Source organism: Natator depressus, chromosome 11, assembly GCF_965152275.1.
Source record: "Natator depressus isolate rNatDep1 chromosome 11, rNatDep2.hap1, whole genome shotgun sequence".
Taxonomy (NCBI): Eukaryota; Metazoa; Chordata; order Testudines; family Cheloniidae; genus Natator; species Natator depressus.
Window position 1 is genome coordinate 10,192,343 of NC_134244.1, and position 14,864 is coordinate 10,207,206.

Sequence of the window (14,864 nt, forward strand, 5' to 3'; positions counted from 1 at the left end):
GTAAACGTTCCCAGCAGCAGCCTCTGTCTGTGCCCAACGCCTGTGGTCAGGCTGAAAAGAGAGCAAATGTAGCAATGTGACAAAGGGGATGGAGCTTCATTAGAGTGTGGTTTTATTATGAAAAGTGACTCTGTAAAAATTGCACCTTCTTACTCTGCTCCCAGGGTGCCGCATGAGTCACTAAAGGCAGCAGATGCAACTACAATAAGTTTCTAACTTCTTACACCCACTGGCATGGCACCGCCAACAGAGACAGGCAAATGAAGTGGATTCTACTCTGGGTCATTCATCAACAGAATGGTTTACTAACTTCCAGTCTGTCACACCTGAGCAATCTCACTGAGGCATTACCACTGAGGGCATTAAACAGACAGGGGGTTTGTATAGATGTAACAAGTGACCTAATTTGGCCTGCAATCTTTGTGACTGGCAATGAGGAACAAGAAGAAAAGAACCCATCTTGGTTCTGGGAATTTTACTTGTGAAGTGAGCACATTTAGGGCAGAGAGAGAGAGAGAACAAATATGCCTCCTAGCCCCCCAATGCAACAGAGTCATTTTTCAGAGCAGAACCACATTTTAAACTCTGCCGAAATTCTTAATTTCCACAGAGCATGCTCAGAAGTGACTTTTCCCAACTGCTTATAATTTTATTCTCTAATTTTAATTCCCTCCCTCCTTCCAATCAAAGGACAAGGTCCCAATCCTGCAACCCTTACTCATGTCAGTAGTGAAGAATCTGACCCCAAATGCCCAGTAAGGACCATATCTCTGTAACATTTCAAATTTCAACCTCCATTCATTTTTCTCTAACCTTGTTCAAAAAGGATTTGATTTTTTTATGCCTGGAAAAGTGCTTCTCACCCCAATATTATTAATCATTTACATAGCTGTAGCACTCAGAGGCCTGAAACAGGATCAGGGCAACACAGTGCTGGGAACTGTACAACTGCAGGTGAAGAGAATCTCCACCCTTTTGACTTCCAGAACTCAAAAACAGTTGGAAAGTGACTTATATGAAAATAGCACCATTGGGCAGAGATCAGGCCAAGAAAATTTCAGGCCAAAAGGCTGGGTGCTTCAGAGAGCTATCAATGGGTAAAACTGGAAACCGGTTTGGCACCTAATAACTGCAGATGTTATTAGGTGCTAGCAATAATAAAATTGTCTATGCAAAGATTTCAAAAGTTGTGCAAAAAGAATCTGGCTGAAGCTATAATTAGGACAAGTGCCATTCTGAAGTGCTGCTGAAGGTAAAGCAAAGCCATTAGGTATTTCAGGGGAATCTTAAGTGACTTTCCCAACTGTGTTTTATTGTCATGTTCTTGCGAAGATCCTCCAGCTAGACATATCCTATGGTGAAAACAACACTGAGTTCACCATGTGTTAATCTCCCAAGACCATGCTCCAGAGAGCAACACTGGAGCTTCAAAAAGATTCTGCACAGCTTCTAAACTTGTGAACAGACCCTTGCCGTGGACTGGAGAAAATAAAATATGCTTTTTCCAGGATATACAAAGACGGATTTCCTCCCAACTCCTCTGGAAACCTGCTGAAAACACAAATCAATGAGTCTAAAATAGCCCACTGTGTGAAGAGGGATTCAAATTTGCTACGATCCGAACAGCCGTTCAGAGTCTGAGCTGAGGGGGGACTGCAGAACTTGCAGCACTGACATTTTTTCATATTTCATATGGAGTAGCTGGTTTTCATGCATTCTCCATTTCATGGACTATTCCTTTCCGGCCTCTCTTTAAATCCTCATTGTAAAACTATTTCCATGTGCTGTATACCAAACGACCTGAGGACCACCTCCTGCTCCCTGTAGGTTCTTCTCCCACCATAGACCTTTTTATTGTTGAGAAGGGATATGGTGTTGGGTGTAGAACTTCTGAGTTGGGATTAGGTATCTCCAAGTACAGCGGACCCTCGCTAGAACGCGGGTCTATAAAGCACGAATTTGCATATAATGTGGTCGTGGCCATGGATCCCAAATTTAATTACTTTCATTGGAATTCATTTTAAGGCGGTCCCCGCGTTAACGCAGTACCATGCAGGGATCCCAAATCCTGCGTTCTAGCAAGGGTCCGGTGTACTTATTTCTATCTTAAGTGTTATTTCCTGCTGAGCAACTATCACAACCTACACTAGATCATCCTCTTTACGATCCAGTTTGCTTAGTGGCTCTCCTGTACACAGCCCCCAATCCCTTGGATTGTGTTGGTCTTCCAACTGTAGCTGGCCTTTCACTCATCTCATCATCAATTATGCCACACATCATTACGTGGAGAAGTTACAATGAATGGGCCTGATTCACAACTTGAACCCAGGCTCCATCCCGTGGTGGTGGAATGTCGGACTGGAGAAGGATGCAGAGGAATAAGCCACACACATTCTTCCAGTGTGGGCGTGGAGCTAGCCAGCACTGGCTGGAGAGAGAATAGGGTTAGCGTATCGAAGTAGCGCCTGATTCAATATATCTCCCAGGCAGCTTTCGTTCGGAGATTGAAGCTGCCCTACGATCTGGTAGAGGACAGCTGTTTTCCCCTGGGATGAAACTTCCCTTCGGGTACAGTTATTGCTGTGTCTGTGCTGGTGAATCGACCCCAACAGTCCATGAAACGCTGAAGTGGATTAATTACATCCTACTCTGTTGTTTTCCAGTTTTGACCATGGCCATAAAGTACTCGGTGCTACAGGATCTTAACTCCCCAGAGTTATTGCTTTTTGCAGGATTATGCCTGTTTTGGTGACAGGATACTCTGGGACCAAGTGCTGGCGTTCACCTCAGGTGTAGTTTTTTTTGCCACGTACTGAGAATCTGTTGTCCAGGTGTGTATCAGTCTCTAGGCTCCATTGAGAGTCGTAGCATTTAAGGCCATAAGGGACCATCAGATTGTCTAGTCTGACCTCCTGTATATCACAGTCCATCAACGCCACCCGGTACCCACACACTAAACCCAACAACTGAATTAGACCTCAGTATTGCAGCCCCCAGGAAACTAGACTATTATGAGACACAGACAGAGAATAGGAAGCAGAGAAGTACACCAGTGCCTACTATATGACTCATTCTCTCATTAGCCTGTGCACGAGTTTGTTTGAACCCCATATAAATTGAGGTTCCACATACCTGTTGTAGGTTTAAACTAATTATTAGGTTACAGGACACTTAAGATACTCTCTACAAATTGGAATCATGTTGTAACACAATCGGAGACAATTGTATAGCAGCTGGGTACTTTATATTTCTAATGCAGATGGATCCAAAAGGGGCTGAGTACGCATTCCCTTTGTTTTATCTCTATTAGTTGTCTCTGCCTAATGTTATTTATTTATTCTTTTTCGGGTATTCATTTTTATTCTGCCATTTAACCATTTGAAATATAGTGCTGGTCTGGGGCCTTACATGCATTCCCAAGCATACCTGTCTGTATCTAAAAAATATGCAAATTTTAAAAAATAGTAAAGTACTCAGTTACTAGTGAGTTAAAAAACCCAGAACAAGCCTGCTAGTTTCTCTTTATTTTAGAAATGAAAAAATACTCTGATATCAAACTCTCTCTCTCTCCAACAAGAGACCAGTCACCAAATTGATGACTTGTGGATTAACCAAACAATCTAACAAGTCATTTGTAGAAATGGCCATTTGTGAAGAGTTTGCATTGCTGTCTGCATCGGTTTGATCTGCAAGCGTTTCGCAGTCATTACTCATTACTGATTGCTTCCCACTGCAGCGTAATTTTCCAAAATGTCCTTCTTCATTTTCGCTGAGAAGGTCTCTAGAGTCACTTTCCACTGCTCCTGCCCCCACTGAGCTTCCTTCTTGAGACTGTGGTAATACTGGAATAAGATGCACCCCGAAAGGTATTTTCTCCAACTTTTTTGCTTTAACCACTGTAAAACCAGCTTCATGGGTCCATGATTTATAGTCCTCTGGTTTGGTGTTGACTTCTATTTTCCTTCTTTTATATGAAGACGCCTCCTTCTCTGTATCATGGGTGCTGGGATCTCTGTCCTCGGATACAGTTACCTTTTGATATTCTAAATATGCAGACATTGCTCCATTTAAGTACTGAAGATTGATTTCATGGGATGTTGCCTCGACCTAAACAAGCAAACAAAAAAAACATAGTGAGCAAGCTGTACGTTTCTATTCAATGCTATGCTTATTCTTAGCTGTATGAAAGGCACTTAACAATTTATTACACAGGAAGAAAAGACTCATAGTAAGTTTAAAACAAATGTCAGTAACTCCAGGCTATCGCTGCTAATGGAAACAAGAGGATGCTTACTTCTGTGGGATTCAGCCAGGCATCCACACGGCTGGGGTTTTCAGCAGATTTTATGGCACACACTAGTGTTCGAGTTACTGCCTCTTCCACCCGGGCTTTGTGATCTGCATCCTATCCCAAGGAAATAAAAGGTAAATGGAGAAAATCTGGCACTTTGCACCCTTTAGAAAGCCTGAGGACCTTGGAAAGGACCAAACCAAGAGCCTTAACTTGAAAATCCTTCTTAACACAAGAAGTCATGGGATTACTCACATGAAGAAGAGGTTGCAAGAGGGATTATTTTGTTAATTAAATCTGGTACCTCATAAATGATACAGCATATGGATCCTGTTGAATTTCTAATGATAGCCGCTTTATCTAGACGGACCACAATAGCATTTTACAAAATTATACAGATACATATTTTAAACACTTGAAACACAAAGGATATTACTGTGAGATAGCAAATACCTTGGGGCTACTAAGGCACATTACTAAGTCCTATGAAAAATCAGGAAGCTTGTTGTCATCTGACAGTAAGAGAAGCCCACTAACATGTTGCAGTTTTAGATAGTAACAGAAGGAAAAACAAATGTTTCCTTCACTGAAGGATGCTGATGGGCTTCGGCTACACTAAAAAGATCAGTAATTGATACAGCTTCGCAAATGTGAAATAACACAAAATTGAAGAGAATGTATAAAATGACATAAAACAAAACTCACCCCACAGTGGCAGCTCCTGTCTCACGGGGCCAGGGCTGGGGAGGTCTATTCTGGTTTGGCCCAGCCACTCCCTCATCATGATGGAGGGACACCTGGGTCAAATCTGAGTGGCACTGTGATGTTGCAATGGCCAGAAAGGAGAACTGGGCCCAGCCCTGTGAGACGGGAGCTGCCGCTGTGGGGTGAGTGCAGGGCAGTCTCGCTCTACAACATCGCAGGCCCTCCCACTCTCCTGGCAGGCAGGATAACACAAAATAACATGACATTCCCAAAAAATAAAATGAAAAAGTATAAAAAGATTAAGAGTTTTATGGGGCTCTTGTAATTGATTTTTGCGTGGTACAAACCTTCAATTCTCCCTTCACCCCTTGGCCAGCTAGACATGGGCTAATTTGGGATTTTAAAACAGAGAAACATAATTTTGAAAGACAGTCCATTGTCTTCCACTTTCTATTTAACTGAATAGCTTAGCGGCAGTGGAGGGGTAGTTAGAAGGTAAGGAGGTTGATCAGGGCGTGCAGCGTTGATTAGCACTCGGATATCACAGTGTTAAGTATACTAGAAATGGACAGATAATTTAAGAGTCACTTGGGCTCTTAGAGGGAAAGCAGAAAAAAAAAGGAAGATGTAAAATAAGTATGAGACAGCCAGCCATGGACTGTCAAATTTTGGGTTGGGGGTTTGAAACATTAGGATGTGTGCAGCCTTATAGCTTGCTGGGGAGGGTGTTAAAGGCTGTAATGCATCTTGGGAGTTTCACAATAGAACCTGGGATTCAAGCAGAAAAATAATCTATCTTCATTTCTGCAAACTAGTTTTAGGACAAAAATTCTGCCATTGCTGGTGTGTGTGGGGCTGTCATAGGGGGTATCTGTTCACATTTATTAACGTTCTTTCATAAAAACCTCCTCCCTGCGAAAATGACAACATCCTGATTTCTACATATAGTAAAGTTGTCATCAAGGGTTAACTGGGTTACTCAGAGTAGCAGCCATGCTCCATTCCTTTCTTCTTGTCTAGTTAGAGGGAATTGACTCCCCCTTCCCCTCTAGGCTCTGTTGTGATGTAGTAAAATAAAGCAGCATGTTCCCAGCCTGCAGCCCTGTGAGTACACTTACTTTTGTTGCACTGAACAATCAATTTGTAAAACTACACATGTAAACGGTTAATATTTTTCAAGGTATTGTGATCTTGGGAGTCATCCTACTATGCTAAATCCTGGGGCTGCATTAATCATGTGACTTAGTTCGTTAGAAAGCAGGGTTTGAATCTGTCACATTATGTTGAAAACAAATTAAACTTCTACTCTTATTCTAAAAAGTCTTGGCAAAATAATTAATGGTATCACTCGGTTGATGCTGGCATGACACGCATCTGTCAAAGTGAAAGTGGCTGGTTACAGCTCCAAGTGAGAGAACTGCTTGAATAGGTAAAGGAAGCGTTCTCAATATTATATTTTAGTGCCAGTGTCATGAATTATTTTCATAGATGGATTGCCCACATCTAAAAACAATGTTGCTGTCATCTGCCGGGGTAATAGGCTGTAATCAACTGTCACCTGCGCCACAATGATTACATGCAGTCCTTTCTAAGGTTAAACTACTGTGCAATTTACTTATTAACCAAAGTAATTTATTTTGTTTGTGGGGCCTTTTAATTTTTGATATCTTATTAGGATAATCCAACAGACTCTATTCAAACTGGACTCCCATTGTGTTCAGTCAGAGCTTTCCCTAGTAAAGGTTGCAGAATTTGGCTCTGTTTTATTGTACCAGTGGATAACACAATGAGAAAATAGTAAGGGAAAGGAAACAAAAATATGTCCAACAACTAGCACTAGCACTCTGTATTTATCTGTATAGTACAGGGGTGGCCAACCTGTGGCTCCGGAGCCCCATGCGGCCCTTCAGAAGTTAACATGCGGCTCCTTGTATAGGCACCAACTCTGGGGCTGGAGCTACAGGTGCCAACTTTCCAGTGTGCCGGGGGGTGCTCACCGCTCAACCCCTGGTTCTGCCACAGGCCCTGCCCCCACTCCACCCCTTCCTGTCCCCTCCCCTGAGTCCGCTGTGCCCTCACTCCTCCCACCTTCCCCCCCAGAGACTCCTGCATGCCATGAAACAGCTGATTTGGAGGCGCAGGGAGGGAGGGAGGGGGAGGTGCTGATTGGTGGGCTGCTGGCCGGTGGGAGGCACTGGGGGGGGAGGGAAGCTGAGGGGTGGCTACTGACGTATTACTGTGGCTCTTTGGCAATGTACATTGGTAAATTCCGGCTCCTTCTCAGGCTTGCCACCCCTGGTATAGTACAATGGGCCCGACTCTGACCTACAACTCCTGAGTGGTGCAGTTCAAGAGGCGGAGCCCAGTTAAGGGATTGGGTGGGGGGGGGGGGCTTTAAGTCACCTTTGCATACTCTGAATTCTAGACACTGACAGAGGCATCCCCAGTTGCTGGCACAAATCAGAACTGCCCCGGGGCCTGCACAAATGTATGACAGCCTTGAATGGCTGCCTGTAGGCTGCCTTGCTGACCCAGAACAGAGGGAATGCAGTGTTCCTAGCTGCCCCCTGTACGTGACACTGTGTAGGAGACTGGCGTAGGACTGCTACACTTGTTCTTCTAGCTGAATATCCCTTACAATGAGAATTCTTTCCAAGGAGGATCCACCCAGGTTTGAACCCCTCTGTTCTTCCAGAGCAGCATAAAGGTGCCAGAAGATGGCCCAAAAAAGGGGCCAGCCCTATATAACTCTTTGTTCCTATCATTTCAGCACCTCATAGATTTCTATCCTAGTAAAAGCCTGTTTCTTTCGACACTTTAATAGTATTTCATACTAAGATAGTATTCATGATAACGTGATTTGGGTTTGAAAACATTGTGGAGTATTGAGACTATATCACTGGAATGATCACATATCTATTGGTTAACAAACACAGTAAAAATCAATGCCTAGAGAAAAGGGAAATTAACTAAACCAGAAAATCCAATACAAGCACAATCTCCACTCTCAGGAAGATGTGAATTAAAACATTTCAGGCAGTCGTATTATTTGCCATTAATTTTGTTTGTCATTTAGGCCCTGATCTGGCAAAGCACTTAAGCATATGCTTTACTGAACAGGGAAGGAGTCAAGCTCATGCTTAAGTCCATCCCTATTCAGCAAAGCAATTAAACACATGCTTAAATTTTAATCTGTGACATAAAAATATGCTTTTCCCATTGAAGTCACAGGTTAAAAGTAAGCATGTGTTTAATTGCTTTGCTGAATAGGGTGAATCTAAGGACATGCTTGAGTTCAAGTGCTTTGCTGAATCAGGGCCTTAAATTCTGAGCCTTCAAATCCTTATTCATGTAAAGTCTGACTGATCATGTTGTTTAGGGGTAGAGCCTGCCTCCTCCCTTGCCAAGCCATGAATGAAGCTGCTAGGCAGGGGGCAAGATTAAGGGAGCCTCTACAAGGCTCCTTGTAGTCCAGTGTAGAGGATTTAGAGGAAGAGCTAGGCCAGTGAATGCATGATTAAAGCTCTTTCCTCAAGAATAGGCATGTAATAAATCTGTGACCTGGTCAAATTCCCCTCTGTAGTATTAGTTAGAGAAGTTATTCTGCTTCCCGATTTTCCTTACTAAAAACATCCAGGCAAACACAAACAGTTGTGCAATGTATTGGCCCAGCATGGCTGCATTCTAGTGATGGGTGATAAATGATCCTTCTATAAACACAAGTCTGTAAAGTGTGTTGGGATCCCTCTGGATGAAAGGTGCTATAAAAATGTTAGATTATTATTATTATAAACCACTCTAATGTGGCTCATCATGTCATCAGATGTGGGGCAGAACTATTTATTTTTAAACCAGTGAGCTTACACTATATGGCATATGCTTTGTAGCTTAAGAACCCCACAGCAATGACTTAAAAGGAACGTACCAGTTCAATCCAAGAGTTTATACTGACTGTGATGGGGTCAATGCTTTCTACATAGTGCCACCAGTGTCTGGGAACAAACAGGACCTGAAATGAAAGGACACAGTCATTAGGATAGCAGCAGAAATCTTCCTTTTTCAAATACTGTAGCAAATGGTCCACTAAACCTCTAGTGTAACAGTAATATTTCCCTTATCTAAAAGGAAGTTGGAAGAGTATTTCCAGTTTGAAACAGTAAGGCAAAAATGATGGTAAAGTCTCATTAGCAAAGCACCATACTGTACCCAGAATCATTCAAAGAAAGCAAATGTTGTTTGAATATAGCTTTCATCCAAAGAGTTCAAACACAAATACATTTCACCTGTGAGGTAACAGCATGCCTTTTATGTAGATGGGCACAGAGAGATTAAATGATTTGCCCATGGTCACATAAGAGGTTAGCCATGTCTACAATGCAGGGGGTCTGACTTTCATTTCTCCCTCAAGCTCAGCATATTCCACTGTCTCACAATATCAGTAGCTACTGTGTATGACCGCGGACACAATCCTGTACTACCTCTTATCCAAAATCCTCTTATCTGACACAGGGTTGTAACCCCATAACTGTTTCAGTTAAGTGAGGTCCAGATGCATAAAAAGCTGCCAGCTAGCTTAGCAGGGCTTTAGAGAAAGTCCTAACCAGACCCTGCTGAGCAAGGACTCTTTGTAGACTCTCCAGTTTAGTAGGCTTTCCAGTTTCTTTATAAAGACTGCCAAGCTGGCTTCCCCAGGAAGTCAGTGTTCTAAAGTTCTTCTAGGTGATTAATAACGTGCAGCTCTAATTCTAGTGAATAACTATCCTTTATTACACTTGTCAAATTTAGTAGACTATTTAAAAAATAAGATGCCCTAAAAAATCATGACTATCTAGTTTAGATCAGAGCTATATTACTATATTAGTGTGATATTTTTGACATAAAATTCATTTTAAACCTTGGTTTTTATGGTACGAAGACATTAACGTTGTTTTGATGATATAGTACTAGCTTTATAGATTACAGAACACTAGATTAACATAGGGTTATCAAGAACAGCATAAAAGACTGTTTTTTAATGGGTAAGAAAATGGTTGGACTATAGAGACAGTATAAAGATATATTTCAGTAAGGGGAAGAGCAGCAATGATTTTTATCTGAACTGTGGACAGTTTTTTTTCTTGCTAGACACAAATTACTTATAAGAATGTCCTATCATCAAGATAACCACCTTTTCAGATAGTACAGTACTGGGCTGACTAGAAAACTATATGGAAAAAAAGACCAATGAGTCCCCCATTCTACAAACACTTACATACACATTTAACTTTATGTACACAAGTTGTCTCATTTAAGTCAATTAAGCACCTGCATAAATGGATGTAGTATCAGGGTTTGTGAGCCTGATTAATTTTGGATGATGAGCTGAAATATGGCTCACAAGTTTCCATTTAAAACAAGCGAAAGGCTGTACATGTTTGAGCGTCAAGAATATTCAGAAAGTAACCTTAATCTCATGCAGCTTACAGACCAGAGTAAGTGGATGTTCTGAGCAAGAACAAACCGAATCATGCAGCTGTGAGCACAATGCATACGTGCCATTAAACAAACCAAATGTTAAAATGTAGATGTGGTGCAGAAGTCCAAAGACGTTACAGATTCCTCCACTTGCTAAAGATTGATCACAATGGTGTTAATTCAGACAAGTTCTATGGCCTGTGTTATACAGGTCAGACTAGATGATAATGGTCCACTCTGGTCTCAGAATCTATGAATATAGTACCCAGTTTTAGAGTTTGAACTTGATCTACCAGTCAATAGCAAAACTCTAAGCACCGATACTCATTTACACTAAGGCCACTTCACACCATCACTCAGGAGTGTAATGTATGCTTCCTTTACACTGCCAGAGCAGTGTGAATGGCATCAGAATAAATGAGAAGCAGGCCCTAAGGTCCAGGGTGAAATCCTGGCACCACTGACATCTACAGTAAAACTCCTATTGACCAGGATTTCATTTTGAAAGTTCTGATATATTAGCTGGTGACAGGAAGGGGGAGTAGAAAGAAGAGGGAAGGATATAATATTCTTAGACTTCTGTACGGCATTTGACTTGGGATCGCACTTGGGATTTGATTAAAATAACTAGACCAATATAAAATTAACATGGCACACATGAAATGGATTTAAAGCTGGCTAATGGATAGGTCTCAAATGTAATTGTAAACGGAGAATCATCAATGAAGCAGGTGTTTCTAGTAGGGTCCCAAAGGAATCAGTTCTTGGCATATGCTATTTAATGTTTTTATTAATGATTTTATGTTTTCTTCCTCATCATCAATGATAAAGTTGCAGATGACACAAAAATTGGGGGAGTGGTAAATAATGAAGGGGAGAGGCCACAAATACAGAGCTGTCTGGATCGCTTGGAACGCTGACAGCAAGCAAACAATGGTGTGTTCTAATATGGCTAAATGTATACAGCCAGACAAAGAACACTGGCCATACTTACAGGATGGGGGACTCTGTCCTGGGAAGCAGTGACTGAAAAAGATTTGGGAGTCATGGTGGATAATCAGCCTAACATGAGGTCCCAGTGTGCTGCTGTGCCCAAAAGGGCTAACGCTATCATTGGATGTTTTGAATAGGAATCTAGAGTAGGAGTAGAGAGGTTATTTTACCTCTCTATTTGGTACCGACATGATGGCTGCTAGGATACTGTGTCCAGTTCTGGTGTCCGCCATTCAAGAAGGATGTTGATAAATTGGAGAGGGTTCAGCGGAAAGTTACGAGAACGATTAAAGGATTAGAAAACATGCCTTATTGTGACAGGCTCAAGGAGCTCAATCTATTTAGCCTAACAAAGAGAAGGTTAAGGGATGACTTGATTACAGTCCGTACATACATATGTGTGGAACAAATAATAATTGGATCTCAACTGAGTCATATGCTGGAAGTTGAAGCCAGGCAAATTCAGACTAAAAATAAGGCATACATTTTTAACGGTGAATAATTAATCACTGGAACAATTTACCGAGGGTTGTGGTGATTCTCCATCACGGGCAGTTTTAAAATCAAGATTGGATGTTTTTCCAAAAGATCTACTCTAGGAATTATTTTGGGGAAGTACTATGGCCAGTGTTATCCAGGTGGTCAGACTAGATGAGGGGCGGGCAAACTTCTTGGCCTGAGGGCCGCATCAGGTTTCTGAAATTGTATGGCGGGCCGGTGTGCGCCTCCCCAAACAGCCAGGCATGGTTTGGCCCCCGCCCCCTATCCGACATCCCCCTGCTTCTCACCCCCTAATGGCCCCCTGGCAACACCTGTCCCATCCACTCCCCACTGCCTTCTGTCCCCTGACCGCCCCCAGACCTTCTGCCCCATTTAACCTCCCCTCTCCTTCCTGACTGCCCCCGCCACCCCATCCAACCCCTCCTTTCATTCCTGACTGCCCCTCCGGGACCCATCTCCATTCAACCCCTCTATTCCCTGCCCTCTGACTGCCCCAACCCCTATCCACACCCCCAGCCCCTGACCTCCCCCCGCATTCCCCTGCCCTCTATCCAACCCCCGCTACTCCCTGCCCCCTTACCATGCTGCCTGGAGCACCGGTGGCTGGCGGTGTGGCTGTACCAGGACAGGCAGCCGCGCCGTGCAGCACAGAGCACCGGGTCAGGCCGGGCTCTGACGCTGCGCTGCCCAGGAGCTTGCAGCCCCGCCGCCCAGAGCATTGCGCCGGCGATGCAGTGAGCTGAGGCTGCGGGGGAGGGGGGAACAGCAAGGGAAGGGCCTCCTGGTCCAGGAGCTCAGGGGCCGGGCAGGACAGTCCCGCGGGCCGCAGTTTGCCCTCCTCTGGACTAGATGATTACAATGGTCCCTTCAGGCCATTGTGATGTATGGGAAATATTGCTTACAGTTCTAGTGCAACAGGCTTCCAGGAAAATGGAAGAGGAGGAAACTGGTTGAATGGAATATGATGTGGAGGAAGAGGATGGGAAAGAATATCTATAGCACTTCTCACATAGATCTCTAAGTGCTTTACAAAGGAGGTCAGTATCATTATCCCCATTTTACAGATGAGGAAACTGAGGCACAGGGAGAAGTGACTTGTTCAACATCATGTAACAAATCAGTGGCAGAGCTAGGACTAGAACCCGGGTCTCCTGAGTACCAGGGAAAGGGTGATGACAAGGAAGCAAAAGCAAGATAACATAAATTGGTAAGAGCAGAAATGCTTAAATACAAGGTGCTGTTTGGAGAAATGACTTGGATGTCAGGAACGAAAGATTCTGAAGGCAGTCTGGCTTTTCGGTGTGGCTGGTCTCTGGTTGCAGGCGCAGAAGAGGGGATTTCACTTGCCATGACATCAAATGTAATAATTGTAAAAGATGTATATATCTGGAGCCAGTACTGTTTCCTTACAGAATTTATGGAGCATCTACAAAGCTTTGACTCCAAGAGGATAACTAGGAAACAAATAAGAAGCAGGAAGAACAGCTGCGTTTAGTAAGCATATGATCATTAAAATCAGAATTTATGCTAGCAAGAAATGTGAAGTTATTAAAGGTGAATAGGCAAATCTTTAGAGAAGTTGCAAGACACAGCAAAAAAATGATCACAGACAGCTGTGTGCAAAAAATAACCTGTATGGGGCTGTCCATAAATTATGTAACCCATTTTTTGGTGATTTTCAAGACCCATTCATCCCTTGTAACACTTTAACACTGAAACAAAACACACAAAATTAAGGACCCATCCATCCCTTAATGCAGGGGTGCCCAACCTACAGCCCGCGGGCCACACATGGTCACCAGAGCACTTCATAAGGCCTGTGGCCTGCTTCAACACAACAGACTAACAACTGATTCATTAGCATTTTGTCATCATGTTTACACACTTGTGTAAACTAAAATGATGTAAATAGCCTGTTTCTATCTAAACACATATGAAACAAGAAGGATTTAAAATATAAATCAATACAGGTGACTTTAAATTTCATTAAAATATGTTGTCTCTGTTTGGCCCATGCAAGGTTGTGCTTAGGTTTAGATTGCTCTCCTGTGTCATAAAGTTGGGCACCATCTGCCCTAATGAGTTACATAAATTGTGAACAGCCCCTAAGGGAACAAAACCGGCTGAACACGGGAAATATTTCAGATCAGAGAGAGAAATGGAGAGGTAAGGATCTTCATATGCCTAGTTTTACAGAAAGGAAAGCAAAAACTTCATCAGATCTCCAAATGAAACAAAACAGAGTTCCATATGTTTGTGCTCCTTCAAAGTGGAACATACATATTTAACAACATCTGAAAATCAATGGGAAACATGCTGGTAAACCACAGTGAAATTGAAGGAATGGGGTAAATGTTTAGCGTAAAAATCTATGGATGTTGGTGAAAGGTTAAGTCAAAAAGCAAAGCACAGACAGAATAATTTCAAGCTGAGAAAGAATTCTCTGTTGGCATGCTTTTCACTCACAGCGCTTGGTTGCAGGGGTTGGAAAAGAAAGATACAAAACTAAAACAATCAGATAGAAGCAACTCAGATAATTTTAATATTTTGGCTAGTGGATGGCAGATATAGCTCATCGCAGATAAAAGCAGACTAAGGCATTTGTACAAATCTCCTGAAAAAGATAAAATGAAAGGGCAAAACGTAAGACCACAGATACAGAGATAACATCTATAGAGTAAATGGAATGATGCAGAGGATTTGTATATCCAGAGCCACATAACGGGTTGGAACGTCTACTGAAACTTCCAATGCATATGTAAGGTGCTCATATTCTTGCTTTTTAAAGAAAAAGTTGAGCTTCCTGAGGAGTGAAGTATGTATATGCAAGTAATCAATGCTTGTCACAAAGAGATATTGGGTAATCGCTTTAGAAAGTGATGCACAGAAGAACTTGGGTGGGAAAGGTGGTAAAAAATGT

At 42.6% G+C, this 14,864-nt stretch overlaps 1 protein-coding gene across 3 annotated transcripts in view; it reads right to left on the bottom strand.

The window, feature by feature from the left end:
• Positions 1–3,319: 3,319 nt before the first annotated feature.
• Positions 3,320–14,864, bottom strand: part of HSPBAP1 (HSPB1 associated protein 1) — a 57,174-nt gene continuing 45,629 nt past the window's right edge. The window contains exons 5-7 of one of the 3 annotated variants that reach the window (XM_074966780.1): positions 8,922–9,005; positions 4,295–4,405; positions 3,320–4,107 (exon numbers count right to left, since the gene is read on the bottom strand). In XM_074966780.1, the coding sequence (XP_074822881.1) occupies positions 3,553–4,107; positions 4,295–4,405; positions 8,922–9,005 (750 nt within the window). In that variant the 3' untranslated portion in view covers positions 3,320–3,552. The remainder of the gene's footprint in view (positions 4,108–4,294; positions 4,406–8,921; positions 9,006–14,864) is intronic. The other 2 variants (XM_074966778.1, XM_074966779.1) reach the window with 2 other exon arrangements.